General features: G+C 43.9%; 1 protein-coding gene across 10 annotated transcripts in view; it reads left to right on the plus strand.

The window, feature by feature from the left end:
* CACNA2D4 (calcium voltage-gated channel auxiliary subunit alpha2delta 4) overlaps positions 1 to 16,762 on the plus strand; it is a 394,977-nt gene that overhangs the window by 149,746 nt on the left and 228,469 nt on the right. For 6 of the 10 annotated variants that reach the window (XM_068277214.1, XM_068277216.1, XM_068277215.1 and 3 more), the window contains one exon: positions 10,662 to 10,736. The exons of the other annotated variants lie outside the window; for them this stretch is intronic. In XM_068277214.1, the coding sequence (XP_068133315.1) occupies positions 10,662 to 10,736 (75 nt within the window). The remainder of the gene's footprint in view (positions 1 to 10,661; positions 10,737 to 16,762) is intronic. 10 annotated transcript variants of the gene reach the window in all.

A 16,762-nucleotide genomic window follows, 5' to 3' on the forward strand; every position in this document is an offset into this window, starting at 1 on the left:
CTGTACAATGCAGTTACACAGACCACTGCAGTATGTGAGCGTTTTTGTTTGTATGATGCACAACAGGAGAGCAGAAAAAGCGCATGCAAAAGCAGTACTAGGTGATTTTCATGCGATATTCCTGTGTTAATGTAATTTCTCTATCTAACCAAATAGAATATCGAGAAGGTAATGGTTAAGGGCTCTGCCTCTGACACAGGAGACCAGGGTTCGAATCTCGGCTCTGCCTGTTCAGTAAGCCAGCACTAATTCAGTAGGAGACCTTTGGCAAGTCTCCCTTACACTGCTACTGCCTATAGAGCGCGCCCTAGTGGCTGCTGCTCTGGCGCTTTAAGTCCGCAAGGAGAAAAGCGCAATATAAATGTTATTTGTCTTGTCTTGTCTTGTCTTAATGGCAAGTGTGAAAATTGCACTTTATAGTGGAAACCACTCCTTAGGGCCCTTTCATATGGGCAGCTGACAAGCGGTGAATTGACCGCATGTCAGCTGCTCTCCTGCATCGGCCGGGCGTTTGTTAGTGCTCAATACCGGCGCTGTACGGGCAGCACCCCAACGGAGTGAGGTCTGAGCACAGCTGTGGCATGACATGTCCCGTTCCTCTGCTTCCCAGTAACGCCAACACTTGACGCGTGGTGTTACAACTGCTGCAATTCACCTGCATTTAAATTGCAGCCGAATTTCACTGGCGGGCGGCAGATAGGAGGCTGAACTGCTCGGCAAGCGCACAGGGGCCTTAATGTAAGGGTTCTTTTCATACTGCATCTGTTTTCGTGGGGTGCAATGGACATTATAATTGGAATGGTATATTTGCATCAGCGTGTAAAGGCTCATGCACACATCAGACCATAGTCTTCTGGAAAATGAAAGATCAGAGACCAATTTTACCCCCTTCCATGTAGTAGGAGAGCCATACCTACACAGTCTATTCTATGGAGCTGAACTCCCCATCAGACAGAAATCTTTGCAAGATGCTGTAGACATTCAAAAGATCAGTATCTGCAAAAGATCTGTTCCTGCAAAAGATCAGTTCCTGCAAAATGCATTCATAGTCTATGATATCTGCAGATCATCATACACACCTTGTTTAACAGACATTCATCTGCAGATCAGATCCACCAGGATGGATTTTCAGATCTGCAGGTGATTGTCTGATCTGCAGATGAATGTCAGTTAAACAAGGTGTGTATGAGGATCTGCAGATCTCATAGACTATGAATGCAATTTGCAGGAACGGATCTTTGGGAGGAACAGATATTTTGCAGATACTGATCTTTTGTGTCTGTACAGCATCTGTGTGTGCAGCATCTTGCAAAGATTTTTTTCTGATGGGGAGTTCAGCTCCATAGAAAAGACTGTGAAGGTATGGCTCTCATACTACATGAAGGGTGGTAAGATTGGTCTGATCTTTCATTTTCCAAAGACTATAGTCTGATGTGTGTATGCACCTTTAGAGACACAGCGGAATCCCTTGGAATGACGCACAGCATGCTGTGCATTTATCAGACGACATACGTGATAACAGTTGCAGTGAAGCAAATGCCTATGTCCTGTATGTGTCACATCGCATTGTAATGCTTACTAAAACTTTTCAACACCTTTGTGCTGCAGTCCTATTTTTCAGAATGCACAAAGCAATGCGCATAGTGTGCAGGTAGCCTAAAATGAATGCTGCTTGGAACCGGACCAATCAGGTGCACTTCCTGCTGATAATAATTGGTCAAGTTCCAAGCTGGTATAATTTGCATTATATGTGCATGCGAGCCAGGTCTATTAGCATCTCATGTTAGGGATGCCTGTAATATGGCCTCAGTGCATACTCAGGAAAGGAAATGAGTTAGGCCCAGTGCACACCGAGCGGTTTTAGGAGCGATCCGCCAACCGCATCCGCCAGTGAAAGCGCTTGGCTAATGTATGTAAATAGGATGGTGCACACCAGTGGTTTGAGTTTTTTAGCAAATCGCAAACATGCCTCCTGCTGCACGTTTGCGGTTTGCAGATGTGTTTCTACCTCAATGTAACGTATAGGAAAAACGCAAACCGCTCTGGAAAACGCTAGATCAGAGTGGTTTTCCAGGCGTTTTTGTTACAGAAGCTGTTCAGTAACAGCTTTTACTGGAACAATATGTGTAATCTGCTACACAAAAGCGCTCCCAAAAACGCTAAACCTGTTTAGAAAACGTCTCTAAACATGCCTAGAATCGCTCTGAAATCAGCTCCAAAAACCGCTAGCGTTTTGAGGATCTGCTAGCGGTTTTGGTGTGCCCTGGGCCGGAGTCACAGGAGCAGGTGAGTGAGAATTCCAGGAAATCCTGTGCACAAGGTCTTGTTTAAAGGGGCACTACAGTGAAAAACTGTAAAATTTTAAATATGTGCAAACATACAAAAACAAAGTACATTTTTTTCCAGAGTAAAATGAGCCATAAATTACTTTTCTCCTATGTTACTGTCACTTACAGTAGGTAGTAGAAATCTGACAGAAGTGACAGGTTTTGGTCTAGTCCATCTGCTTATAGGGGATTCTCAGGGATATATTTATTTTCAAAAGTACTCAGGCTCAGTGCACACCAAAACTGCCAGCAGATCCTCAAAACGCTAGCGGTTTTTGGAGCTGATTTCAGAGCGATTCTAGGCATGTTTAGAGACGTTTTCTAAACATGCCTAGCGTTTTTGGTAGCGTTTTTGTGTAGCAGATTACAAATATTGTTACAGTAAAAGCTGTTACTGAACAGCTTCTGTAACAAAAACGCCTAGAAAACCGCTCTGATTTAGCGTTTTCCAGAGCGGTTTGCGGTTTTCCTATACTTTACATTGAGGCAGAAACGCTTCTGCAAACCGCAAATGTGCAGCAGGAGGCACGTTTGCGGTTTGCTAAAAACCTCAAACCACTGGTGTGCACCATCCCATTGAAATACATTAGCCAAGCATTTTCTCAGGCGAATGCGGTTGGCGGATCGCTCCTAAAACCGCTCGGTGTGCACTGGGCCTTAGTGATGGCAGTTGCTCTGTCCAACTGCCAAAAAACTGTGTAGGAAGCAGGGAAGCTGGCCAGCATCATTGTTTAAATACTTTTTAGGGAATATCTTTATAAAGAATAAAAGCCTTGCTTTGAATCCCCTATGAAGAGATGGACTAGTCCAAAACCTGTCACTTCTGTCAGATTTCTACTGCCTACTGTAAGTGACAGCAACATAGGAGAAAAGTATTTTATGGCTCATTTTACTCTGGAAAAAATGTACTTCTTATTTGTATATGTTTGCACATATTTTAAATTTTACAGTTTTTCGCTGTAGTGCCCCTTTAAGTGATGAGCAAGAAAAGTCTAAAGGGAACCTGAGGCGAGAGACACATGACCTATTTACTTTTTTTTTTTTTATTATTATATTTTGCTGACATATTTACTTATTTTTAAACAATGCACATTGCCTGGCCCTCCTGCTGACTCATTGCCTGTATGCCTCTGATACTTTCAGCCATAGACCCTGAACAAGCATGCAGAGCAGTTGTTTCAGATGTCAAACAATCTGAGCTTAGCTGCATGCTTGTGCAGGTGTGTGATTCAGACATTTTTAATGCCAGAAAGATCAACAGGACTGCCAGTCAACTGGTATTATGCCTACTAAAAGGATAAAAGCAGCGCATCACTAGGCCGCCTCTGGATGGGTACCTACAGAGATGCGCAGAGCCCCCCAGAGACTTATTACACACCTGGGGCTTGATTCACTAAACCGTGATAACTCATATCACGGCCGGTTTCGCGGACGTTTTCACGTTTGCGCGTGATCGCAAATTTGCATGCGCAATTTTTCACATACAAATTTGCGTTTGCATGCAAAAATTTGCATTTGCGCGCACAAATTCGCGAAAATGCTCGTGTAAACAGCCGTGATATGAGTGAATCAAGCCTCTTGTATCCAAAACAAAGTCTCTGCATGTCCACTAGTTGCAAACATATAAATGGGAGCAGCTGGTCATAAATAAACTAACATTTTTATACACAACAGAGAAAGGCAGCGCTTCTCATAACAAACTACATCCGAATAACGTAGCGCCTACTTATAGACAACATGCACACCTTGCATCCAAACCAGATGCACCAAATAACCATTAATGGAGAATGTCAACTGGTATTGTTGGAGGCTAGGAACACACTAGGCAGAAACGATAGTGCGGTGGAAAACACTAGCGTTTTTGCCGACAATGAAAGTCTATGGGCCACATGTAAAAACATGTCTTCAAACTGTCAGGACAGTGTTAAGAATCACAGTTCCAAAGTCCCTGGTAGATCTAATTGCTGGGTCTACCCTGTAGTGCTGTAGAAAGGTGTTCGTTGACGCCCAGTTAGCTGCCCTACAGATGACCTCTGGTGACACCTTTGCGTAAGCCGCCCATGATGTCGAGACTGCTCTAGTCGAATGGGCCTTTATCTCTCTTGGAGGGTCCTTCCCCTCCTTCCTATAGGCTGAGGTAATTGCTCTGATCAACCATGTTGCGATTGTCCTCACCGAGACTGCTTCACCTCTCCTTATTCCAGAGGGGATAACGAAGAGTCTTTCCGACTTTCTAAAATCTTTTGTCATCTCAACATATCGGCTTAGTAATGTTGGTATATTCAAGGTGTCAACATTTGCTTCGTCCTGCATCAAGAAGGATGGTAGCGTCCATTCCTGGTTGAAATGGAAACTTGTAGCGACTTTTGGGATGAAGTGCTGTACTGGTCTTAGTACCGCCCTGTCTCTGAAAATTGTCAGATATGGTTCTTTATGAGATAGTGCCTGAATCTCTGAAACTCTTCTGGCTGACACCACTGCTACTAGGAAGAGTACTTTGTCAGTGAAATTCTGTAAGGAGCATGTCTCTAATGGTTCATACGGAGGCCTAGTTAGAGCCCTAAGAACCAATGGTAAATCCCACTACGGGAATGTGTTCTTCTTTGGCCGTCGAATCTTATTTACTGCCCTGATAAACTGAATAATTAAGGGATTTGTTGCCCATCTAATATCAGTTAGTGCCGAAACTGCTGATACGTGAACTTTTAGAGTGTTCACTCCTAGTCCTAGCTCAAGTCCTCTCTGCAGAAATTCTAGAACATTAGTTGGCTTCGGTTGCATTATATTATCCTGCTTCTGCAACATAAATTCCCTGAATTTGTTCCAAATACACCTATATGTATTATTAGTAGTCGGCCTTCTTGCTTGCATCAATGTGTCTTGTAATGCCTGTGAGCAGCCTAAGTCGCTTAGTTTTTTGCGTTCAAAATCCACAACTTCAGTCTCAGCCTCTCCGGCTCCGGGTGTAGTACTGTGCCCTGCGTCAGCAGATCTTTCCTCCTCGGCAGGTCCACAGGTTCTGAAGTGGCCAGCTTCCTCAGTAGAGGGTACCACGGCCTGCGTGGCCAGTCCGGGATTATTGCCAACATACTGACCCTCTGCAACTGAATCTTGCAAAGAATCTTCATTATTAGAGGTGTTGGTGGATACACATACCCCCTCGTGAAGTTCCACTGACAGGTCAGTGCGTCCCATTGTTCTGCCCTCTGGTCTTTGTACCTCGTAAAGTAACGGGGGCACTTGTGATTGTGCGCTGTCGCCATAATATCCACTTCCGGGGTCCCCCATGTCCTGCAGATCTGTGTAAATACCTCTTTGTTTAGCGCCCATTCGTTGTTGTCTATTTGGGTTCGACTCAGGTAGTCTGCTTTGTGGTTCAGGATCCCTGGAATGTGTACCGCCTGTAATGACTGTACTGTTTTCTGCGCCCACTCCATTATTGGTGCTACCTCTCTCAGTAATTGTTGGCTCCTCGTTCCCTCCTGATTCTGGATGTAAGCCGCTGTGGACGCATTGTCCATCCTTACAATCACGTGTGTTCCTCTCAAGTGTTCCGAGAAATGAATTAGCGCTAAGAGGGCCGCCCTGAGCTCCAATACGTTCGCTGTCAGAGTACTTGTTGCAAATCTCCAGTGATCCTGCACATACAGATCGTTCATCCATGCTCCCCAGCCTGACATGCTGGCATCCGTTGTCAGTATTATTGAGTGGGGAATGATCAGAGGACGATCATTTCTCAGATTGTGAGGCTGCAACCACCAATCCAATTCTCTCTTCATGTGGTCTGTGATGAATATCCTCTGCATATAGTTGACGTTTTTCCACTGTCTCAGAAATTCCCTCTGAAAAATCCTGGAGTGCCACCTCGCCCACTTGACCATGGGGATCGTTGAAGCCAGTGTTCCCATGAGTCTTAAGCATTCCTGTGCCGGCCAACTTTGTTTCTGTAAGAACCTCTGCACTCTTGCGGTTACCACTACTAACTTGTCCTCTGGCAACTTGATTGCATTCTCCTGTGTTACAAATTGCGCTCCCAGGTATACTAGTGTTTGTGTGGGCTGTAGCTGGCTCTTCTTCCAGTTTATGAGCCAGCCGAACTCTTGCAGAGTTGCAACCAATTGGTCCCTGTGCCTCACTATGGTCTCTCTGCTTTCCGCTATCAATAGTATGTTGTCCAGATAATGGTGCACTGTCATTCTTTGACGTCTCAGATGAGCAATAACAGTCACCAATATCTTTGTGAATGTACGTGGAGCCGTAGATATGCCGAATGGCAGACTGGTGAATTGATAATGATCAACCCCTATTGCGAATCTGAGGAGTTTTGTAAAGTCCTGATGTATGGGGACATGGAGGTACGCGTCGGATAAGACTATGGAAATTAACCAATTTTTCGGCTGTATGACTCTTGCAATTGTGTATATTGATTCCATCTTGAAACTCTGTTTCTCTATCATTAAGTTTAAGCGTCTCAAATCCAAGACCGGTCTTAGTTCCCCTGATTTTTTTGTGTCGAAAAAGAGCGGGGAGTAGACCTCCCTGAATCTTTCTTCCCTGGGAACCTGAACAATCGCTTTCTTTGATAACAGTTCCTGTACATAAGAGTTGAGGGTCTTGAATCTGTTCTTGCTTTGAGGAATGTTTGTTGGTATGAATAGGCTCTGTGGTGGTGCCTCTGTGAATCTCCACTTGTGACCTTCTGCTATCGTCTGTATTACCCACGCATCCGTTACATGCCCCAACCACTCCCTGCGGAAAGATCGTAACCGTGCTCCAACTGTGTGGGGGTGGGCTGGCAGACCTTCAGAATGATTTTGAGGTTTGTGTGCCGGGCTGATTGCCTTTTTGCTTACTGAATCTAGACATTGCACTCAGGGCTCCCTGCCATGATCTTCTGAATCCTCTTCCCCCCCCCCCCCCCCTGACAGTTGGGTTATCTCTACCTCTGAAGCGAAAGGACCTTCGATCAGAAGCCGCTGCTTGCCTTTTATTTCTCCTCTCCTGTGGCAACAAACCGCTCTTGCCACCAGTGACTCTAGATATGACGGTATCCATTACCTCGCCAAATAGTCGTTTGCCATCATACGGAATCTTACACCAATTTACTTTGGAATTATTGTCCGCTGCCCAATGCCTAAGCCACAAAGCCCTCTTGCATGTAACCGAATACATTATAGCTCTAGAGGCACACCTTACTACGTCTATGCCAGCCTCGCCGATGAAGTCTGCTGCCATTCTAAATTCCTGTAAGCCCGCTAAGAGCATCTCCTTATCGTAATCCTCCTTAATACCTGTCTCCATGTTATCCGTCCATGTATTAATGGCCTTGGCAATTGAGGTTAGAGCCACTCCAGGCTTACAGGAAGCTCCCATAGTCGTATACATTCTTTTTAAGTCTACATCCATTTTCCTTTCTAGGGTGTCCCGAAAGGCCACTGAGTCCTCCAGCGGCAAAGTGGCGTGCCTTGCCAACCTAATAATGGATGCGTCCACCGTTGGAGGCGCCTCCAGCTTAGTGGGCAGAGCGCCCCCTAGGGGGTATAACTTTGAAAATCTGTGGGGCAATTGAGGCCTTTTTTCAAACTTCAACCACTCCTCTTTCACCAGCTCCTCTATTTCCTCCATGACTGGAAACATAGGTGACTCCTTCTTCAAATGTGGGTAGTATTTAGGTTTCTTGGCTGGTGGCTCAGACGTGTCCTCCCAACCAATAGCCTCCTTGACTGATTTAATAAGGTGCGGAACCATAGCATAGTCAAATCCTATATTAATGGTCTCCACGTCCGTGGCCTCATCGTTCGCACTATTTGGCAATGTCTGAGTTAATAGGTGTCTCTTACTAAGAGATTCCTCTACAGCCTGCTTAACCAGCGCTTGTATGTCCGGCAGCTCTTCTTCCTCATATATAGGGAGGGAGTATAAACAGTTGGCACAAACAAGCTTGTCTGGTAATGAATGATCTCCACAGGCCCAGCATTTCTTCCTGTCAGGGGGATTTGAGTGTTTAGTTTTACTAGAGGCTTTTCCACCCCTGTGTGTATCATCCTTTCTCGTTTTGTCTTTAGAGTCTCTAGAATCTCTGGAAGTATGAGGGCTGTGAAGACAAAAGAGAAAAGGGGAATCTGCTTCAACAAGCATATTTACACCACTCCTTTAAATGCACACTCTTTTTCTTTCTTTTTTTTTTTTTAAATGTGTGTGACATAATCACGCCCTTACCCCTCCGAAGTGTGCTGGCTACCTTCCTGTGCATCCGTCTCCATAACTTTACAACAATGGCTGCAAAGAAAGGAGCACAATAAATAGTACACAGAAGTACAACACAATACCTGCAATCCTACCAACAAAACCAGAGTGTACACCTACCACAATCCTATATCAGATCTCCACCAAGTTTACACCTGCACTGCTGGCTGCGTTCTGCCTGCAAAACATCAGACACAACCGCACTCTGCATTAGTTACTGCACCTGAGGACCATACATCTACAGCCCTAAACAAAGCTACAAATACACACTGCTGCAAGCCTGCTAGCAGCCTTCAAAAACCAGAAAAGTAAACCTCTTAGCCTACCTTGACTCCGTAGTATAGCGTCCACGCTGTCTGCCGACCTCAATTCTGTGCTGCAGGGACCAGTGCGCATCCAGCAAACACTTCCCCGCACTCTGAGGTTAAATAGGCCGCTCCTTCCGCCTGGTATGCGGATTTCCGGCTGGTGGAACGCAAGGGAGCCTGAACTATGCACCCGGAAGTGCAAGCTACTCGGAGTCCCGTTCTCTACTGACGATCCAGGAAGGAGGAACGTTAGATGCGGCTGCTGCCCGACAGATCGTGCTGCCGCCCGGCCGGGTATGTTAATACCGCTTATGCCCAGTACACCTCCAGCATAGGGGTCCCCAAACCGCGCTCCACATTGGGCATTATGTCGGGGCTTCAGAGCAGGAGAGTGTGAACCTGCTCTGGACCACTGTGAAAACACAGCGAGGTAAGGGCAAAAACAAATAAAAATTACCTCCCAAAAGATGGGACAGACCTGTAGCGGCGGACAGAAATAAAAAAAGCACAGAGGGAGAGGAATGTCTTCACTTTATAGCTATAGGACCTGTAAGCTGGGGGGCGGGGTTACCCATTCGTGTGCTGCCATGACAACTGTAGGAAATGTATATATGTGGGTTTTACAATGTGCATTTTTTAAAAACGCACAACTTGCTGGATAATTTTCAAAAACACATCCAAAGCGCACATAGGGCTCGATTCACAAAGCGGTGCTAACCCAGTTAGAGACTTTAGGCATGATAACCATTGCACCACGCTGGTGAAAAGCCAGTTTAGGTGTGATAAGTTTAGGCGTGATAAGTTTAGGTGTGATAAGTTTAGGCATGCTAAGTTTAGATAAGTTTAGATCGCTTGCCAAGTCCCGCACGCAAAGCAGCACCATTAAACTTTATACGAAGTGCACCAGACTTTGCTAGCGTAAAACTTTTGATCAGCTGTGCACTGCGGTGCTAACCCAGTTGGCGCTTAAACTTATCATGCCTAAACTTATCACACCTAAACTTATCATGCCTAAACTTATCACACCTAAACTTATCACACCTAAACTTATCATGCCTAAACTGAGTTTAGGCGTGATAAAGGGCTTTTCACCAGCGTGCTAACTGTTAGCACCGCTTTGTGAATCAGGCCCATAGTGTATCTCAATGGAGAAGCAGAGGACTGCGTTTATACATGCCTTTTTCTTTTTTGACACTGTATTCTACTCCATCGATAAAACGCAAACACACCATAAACGGATGAAAAACGCAAACACATACAAAAGCGCACCTAAAAATAAAAAACGCACAGTACAGAAAACGCATGGTTTTCTGCACTACCTAGTATGCTCCAAACCTGTAAGGAAATAAATATGGCAGCCTCCATATGTCTTTCACCTTGGGTTCTATACTGGTTTCACTTGTGCGAGGGTAGTTAGGGCTAGCATATCCCTGAACAAAGTCACATCTGCTGGTTATGTAGATCAGCTGCTTGGAGTCGAGATCTGGGTAGGGGTAATTAGGGAAGGAGACATTTTTTGCTCATCACCAGTTCTGTTACCATAGTTACTTGTAAAAGTGCATTTTTTTCCCTTGAAATTTGAATCTAAATGGAACAGCTGTATTAAGCAAATGTTTTTAGAAATATATTATGTAAAACGTTGGTTATTGTCTGTGTTGGTGATATGGATCATATTGTGCTGTTCTCTCCTGTTGCAATGACTCTATTCTGCTAAGTGTGTCAGCTTCAGCTTGGTTAGTCTGCCTTCTCTTCTCTGTCAACCTTCACTTCCCTTTTGCAGATCATAATCCCAGCGACAAAGATGTGGGTGAGCCCGCCATCCAGCCACGTAGTTGGGAGGAGCTGAGCCCTGAGGGTACCTGAACAGGACTTGCTTTGCAAAAGTGCTGTTCCATTAAACCAAAACAAGCCCACAGTGCCATCTCCCACCATCTAGATTCTAGTGCTGCCATTCTCACCACAGACCCTCCCCTGTGACATTATGCCATTCACCACTCATGCATTCCACCAGCACGGGGGTTATCTGTGCCAGTTCTGCCCCCAATGCCATGACATCAAGATACGTCTGCCTATGAAACCACATCATGGCTGTGTTGTGATGTCATCATCATGGCTGCTGTCTAGTTCATCTCATGTAGTCATGCATGTTGCCCGGTGAGAGGGAGTAAACGTGCTCTTTGCTCCATTCTGCTCTCTCTGACCTTAATTGTCATCGATTGTTTGATGATTCAAAGCCACATCCTAAACTGGAGGTTGCTGGAGGCAGTATAGCTCTGCCATCCTCTATCTGTGTCACCCGTAATGATAAAACAGGCCCAGCAATAGTCGATCGTGTAGCCTCTGGCTACTTCTGTTTCTGTTATCCATCTCCCACTGGGTAAAGCATTCACAGATCTATTAAGGAGTTTTACTGTAAGGTTCAGACCATTGTTAAATGGTTTGTCAGCAAAAAGACTCAGTTATGCCTTTACTCTGAGCTTCCAGAAACAGAACAATATTGTTTTTAATGAAGCTACTGACTGAAATGAAATAGCCTATTATTATCATCAGAAATTGCCTTTATTACATACTGACATTTTGATCCTCAAATTAGTGTACAAGCATCCTCTCCCCTTTTTTGCTTGACCCTGATTTTATGCTTGCACAGCTTCTGAATGAAGTAATTCAGAGCCAAGCAACTCAAGATTTACCTCTGAAAGTTATTTATTGTTTAAAGATTTTGATTACTACTTAAATCTCTGCATGTGTGATGATTTTCTAATTAACTTGAACATAGGACCAGGGTTAGCGTCAACTGAGGACTTCATGTAATATATAGTTCCAAGCTTCTTTTTATCCCTAAACAGAGACCATTGCAACAAATGCAAAGGCCAAATGTGACCCTTTATCAAGCTTACGAGATCTGGTATCTGCTTGTATTCCCAGTGGCAGTCCTCAGTCTCCTTGGCAATCCTCATGACCAGTATTGATGGGCCTCAGTTTCCTGGGAAGTGTATTAGCAATACCTGCCAGTTAGCCTCATCTCTAAACAGGCTTACTGTTACCTATCTATCCATTACTTGATTCCAACGTGCTCAGAATGCACGCTTCTCTTGTATATGGAACTATCACCTGCATAGAAAGAAAGGTAGCTATATCCATATGACTTTCTTCTTATAAAGGGTTCCCAAGTAGTGAGAAAGCTGTGTGGTCAGAAGACTGTCTGCCAGAGATAAGCCATGATATGCCATTGGTTCCCAACCACATGATGGCAGTAGAGGTTTCTCTGGTAGGACAAGCTTATATAATGACCGAGACTTTTCCATGAGTTTCAGCCTTGGTAGTCAACCTGCCCAGGAGAGGAGATGCACCTCTCTTTCACCCAGTCTCCAGAACTCTCATGCTTAGAACTCTTCTGCCCTAAATAGCCTCCATCCAGCCCTGGAGTCCCAGGATAGGTCAAGCCAGCTAGGGGAGGGGGCGGAGTCCAAGGGTAAGGGCTTGCCAAGATTAGACTACACTGGGGGATACTGAAAGGGTAGTAAATGAAAGTGGTGTGATTGCAGTCTCATGCAGGGGCACCTTTTTTAGTAGATCATGCAGCTGGGTGGATTAGGAAGAAGAAAACTTTTACAGGGTAAGAAATGGCAACAGTAATTATTGTAAACACACTTTCCAAATTTGGCATTGGATTCATACACTTGGATCCACTACAGAATCCCTTTAAAGTGAGGAATAATGTCTATTAAAGGACTACCCACAACTGCAAAAAAATGTAATTCTAAATACATGTGCATTATATGTATAAGAGGCACAAATATCCCTGAGTAAATGCACTGTAAATTATTTTTCTCATTTAGCTGTTGCTTACAGTAGGTATTATTAAGACAGCTCTAAAACTCTTACTGACAGATTTTGGGCTTGTCGATCTCCTCATATGGGAATCTCAGGGTTTCTTTTTATTTTCCAAAGTACACCCTGGACGGCAGTGGGCAGTTCACCTGCCAGAATAGTGTGTACCGGAGCAGGCACGCTAGTCTGCATCTTTGGATAGGTCTGTGCCAGGGACTGCTGTTGAAAAAAAAAGGAAGACACTGAGAATCCCCAATTAAAAGATGTACTAACTAGTATAAAATTTGTTGTCAGATTAACACTATCTACTCTAAGTGACAGCTACATAGGAAAAAAAACATTTACAATATATTTTATTCTGGGACAACTGTTCCTTTTATATGTATGTGTACATATGTATATTAAATCTTACACTGTCCTCCTTTAAAGACCATTATGTAAACATAAAAAACCTTGGCACTGTGCATTGTCATCATTGCACTATGGAAGTATACAGCTATTGCCTAATCCATAGCTAAATGATCAAACTGGGTGACAATCACGGGATGTCTATGTAGCTTTGCTTGGCCCCTTGCTGCTTCACTCACAGTCCTGGTTTCCCCCCACTGCTAGAAGCCAGCTTGCCGCGTCATGTTTTCTATGTTTTGCCTTCTGATTGCCGTCAAGCTGCTTTCTGGAGATAAATCTTTGCATGCGGTAATTATGGCATCCTTTGAAGGCGACATCTGCAGACAGGAATCTGCGTTTCACCATTGCACAGCGGGGGAATCGTTGCTCCAACGTTTTGTTTTTTATCTTGCCTAAAACGTTCTGTTTTAGATGACTCGATTTACCAGTCACCAATTAAAACCTGACTATTGTCAGCATCGGAGGAGGCTTCATCTGTTTATCTTTTCTGGCTGCTGCATTATAAATACCAAAATTCAGGCACATTTATATATTTAATAGAACCTTACTATAAAATAATTATGCATTCAAATGTTTTGTAAAACACATTGCAAATTTTGCATAGTAGAAAAAGAAAATATGAATTCCTAGATGCTCACCTCCTTCTCAGTGACCATCTTACCTGCTCAAACCCCTCTCCCGTCAGTCTAAACCTCCCCCTCCCTACCAGAAACAGACTACAACCCAGATCAGGTGTTCCAACTCCGCTGACTGCATGCGTGTTTCAGGTGAGACTCGTATTACTGAAGCCAACAGATGAGCCAGACAACCAAGCAAATGCATTTGTAAACTTCAGGTGACATTTAATTTAAAGGGACACTACATTGAATGACACAATTTAAAGAAATCTTAAGTGAGCTAAGGAAGTTGAGATTTGCTTACCAGGGGCTTCCGGCAGCCCCTCTCCCCTGGTCTCTCAATGCCCCCCCATTGTGTGCTTGCGCCCCCAACTAAAGTCCACTGCTGTCTCAGTTGCAGGCTACTGCACATGTGCAGCTCTGGCTGCCTGCTCCTTAATCACGCTCCAGTGTTGTAGGCTTTAAGAACTGAGCTTGCCGCCATGGGAGAGCGATTAAGGAGACACACGTGGCCGGGACAGTACTTGCGGTGACAGTGACACACCACAGCGGACCAGGAGAACAGCAAGGGATCTCAAAGACTATATGGGCTGGAAAAAGCCCCAGGTAAGTAAAACTCAAGACCCCCCCCCCCCCCCCACTTAATACTTCCTATAAAGTAAAAGTTACACCAGTTTAAAAAAAAAAAAAGTTTGAAATAAGATGACAGATTGAATATTGAGAAGTCTTGACTAACATTAGTCCAGGTGCCGTGCAAAAGTGAGTAGCTATTTAAGATTGTGTCCTCATTACCTTAAATCCTTCCTAGATACCTAGACAAGCTGATGAGTGCTTCCCTCGTAGAAACTAAGAAATGATAAAAAATCAGTTCTGATTGTTTATGACTACTAGGGATTTTAGCGGACGGCTGAGGAGAGACAGCAGCCACAATGCTGTAGATTCTCCTTGGACTGCGTTGTGTTGATATCACCAGCAAGATGGGAGCTCCCATGCAACCAAAACAAAAAAACAGGCACCAGCAATAAGCTATGGAAAAGCAGAAATGCACTGTGGCAACTCGGCTGTGGCAGATGATGTCACAGTTATCTGAAGTATCCCTTAATTAAAGGTTTGATTTAGTGCTTACACGTTAACAGCTTATCCTTTTCAATAATCTCACTTTAAACCTAATTTTACAAATAATTGCCTAATGCAGCACATGGCCCTGCTGCTCTCTTTGCATAAGTATTCTGAATTAGACCAAGTACAGTAATAACACAAAGTGCTTAGTGGCTGCCCTAAACTTTGCCTTCCATGGGCAGAATTGAGTGATGGGAAATGTCTTTTTTTATATTTTCATACCTCTCTGATTTTAAAATTAACTGAATGAAAACACAGGGCCTTTAGTTTAACCTATTGTTAAAAAAAATATTGTTAAAATTTTTTTTAACCCAAACACCCAAACACAGTGCTAGTCTTCAGGCTCTTTGCCCAAATTCCTATAACATCCTCCCAACCCATCTAGAGACTTCTAGACTACTTTACTAAGAATCTACTTGTAAAATGTTTTCTTCCTCGCAGGTTTGCTTTAAATTCCTCAGGTGGATTATAAGTATTCAAGGGGCGCTAACGGCACAAACCAATATACACAAGATTGCAAATATAATCCTCTCAAATGGAGGGAGAGAAGGATGAAATATCTTCCTGCTGCTACCTCAATCTGTGGGAGTACCTCTATCTCTCACTACCTCCAGAACCATTAAAATGAAATCAGAGGAGCCCTGGATATAAATCTTTATACCACTTCAGTTTATTGTAAAACATATTCTGATATATAAAGTATTTATACACTGCTCATTCACACATGCATACTTTCATACACACTCACTGAGAGGCTGCTGGTGACCCACTAAAAATAATGGGGGAAAAAGATAAAAAGTAATAAGAGTGAATATATGATTACTTGCATCTATAATACTACTGTTCCATGCAGATATATGTGAGTATTCCTGTTAAAAATCATAATAAATAGTCACATCCAGAGGGGACACACTGTGTAATATACAGTCTCACACTGATGCATATAGGAATAGGAACACAGCCTGCCACAGCTTGATATGCGCGGTTTCCGATTTTACTCACTATTCCACCACCTTCAAGTCCCCACCGTCTGAGTCCTCCGTGAGGGCAATACACTTGCAGGCGTAATCCGGTCTCTTCCACACGCCGCTCGCCGGCATCCACGGCTGTGTCTCCCGACTATCTCGACTTACTTCCTTGCTGGGTGACGTCACTTCCGTGCGTCTCTGCCGTTTCCTCTTCCCTGCGTTCCAGCGCACTCTGGGTGTAGACACTCCGATACACTCCGCTGGTTCGCACCCGGAATTTAGGATTTATGTAGTATTCCAAACGATCTATGGGGCGGCCCAATTCAGATCTGTCTATCAACATGTTTCAACATACACGGATGTCTTCATCAGGATAATTGGAACAGTACAATTCGGTAGCCGTCCTTCCTTTATAGTGTATAGTCTCCTCCCTCCATTTCCTGTTTAAAATATCAATATTACATTAGTTGGTCTAAATATGAAAAACTTTCAAAACTTCTGCTCCATTAATTTTCTGTCCATCCATCTTATAGTCATATTGTACCAAATTCCCCCCCCCCCCCCCCCCCCCCAAAAAAAAATCTTTCTTCCTTTTTTTTTTTTTTTCTCAAAAAATCTCAGTAAAAATCCTCAAAAAAAAAAGCAACAACTATTTGATCACCAGCAGCTCTACAGGTCAACTATTCCCCAAGTCACCAGCATGTTCCCGCTGTCATACCACCTCCATACATGTGTATGCTTCTGTTTATTTAAAAAAGCCAAAAAGTTCCATCTCCTCCATTAAGACCCTTGGTAGCTAATGTGTCCAGATCGAATATCCATTTACTCTCCCTTCTGCACATTTTTGCAATTCCCCCCTCGGGTCCCTGAACTATTTCTATTCCAAAAAAGATATCTCTTACCTGGCAACCATGCATTATCTGAAAATGTTTAGACAG

Source organism: Hyperolius riggenbachi, chromosome 3 (assembly GCF_040937935.1).
Source record: "Hyperolius riggenbachi isolate aHypRig1 chromosome 3, aHypRig1.pri, whole genome shotgun sequence".
Classification (NCBI taxonomy): domain Eukaryota; kingdom Metazoa; phylum Chordata; class Amphibia; order Anura; family Hyperoliidae; genus Hyperolius; species Hyperolius riggenbachi.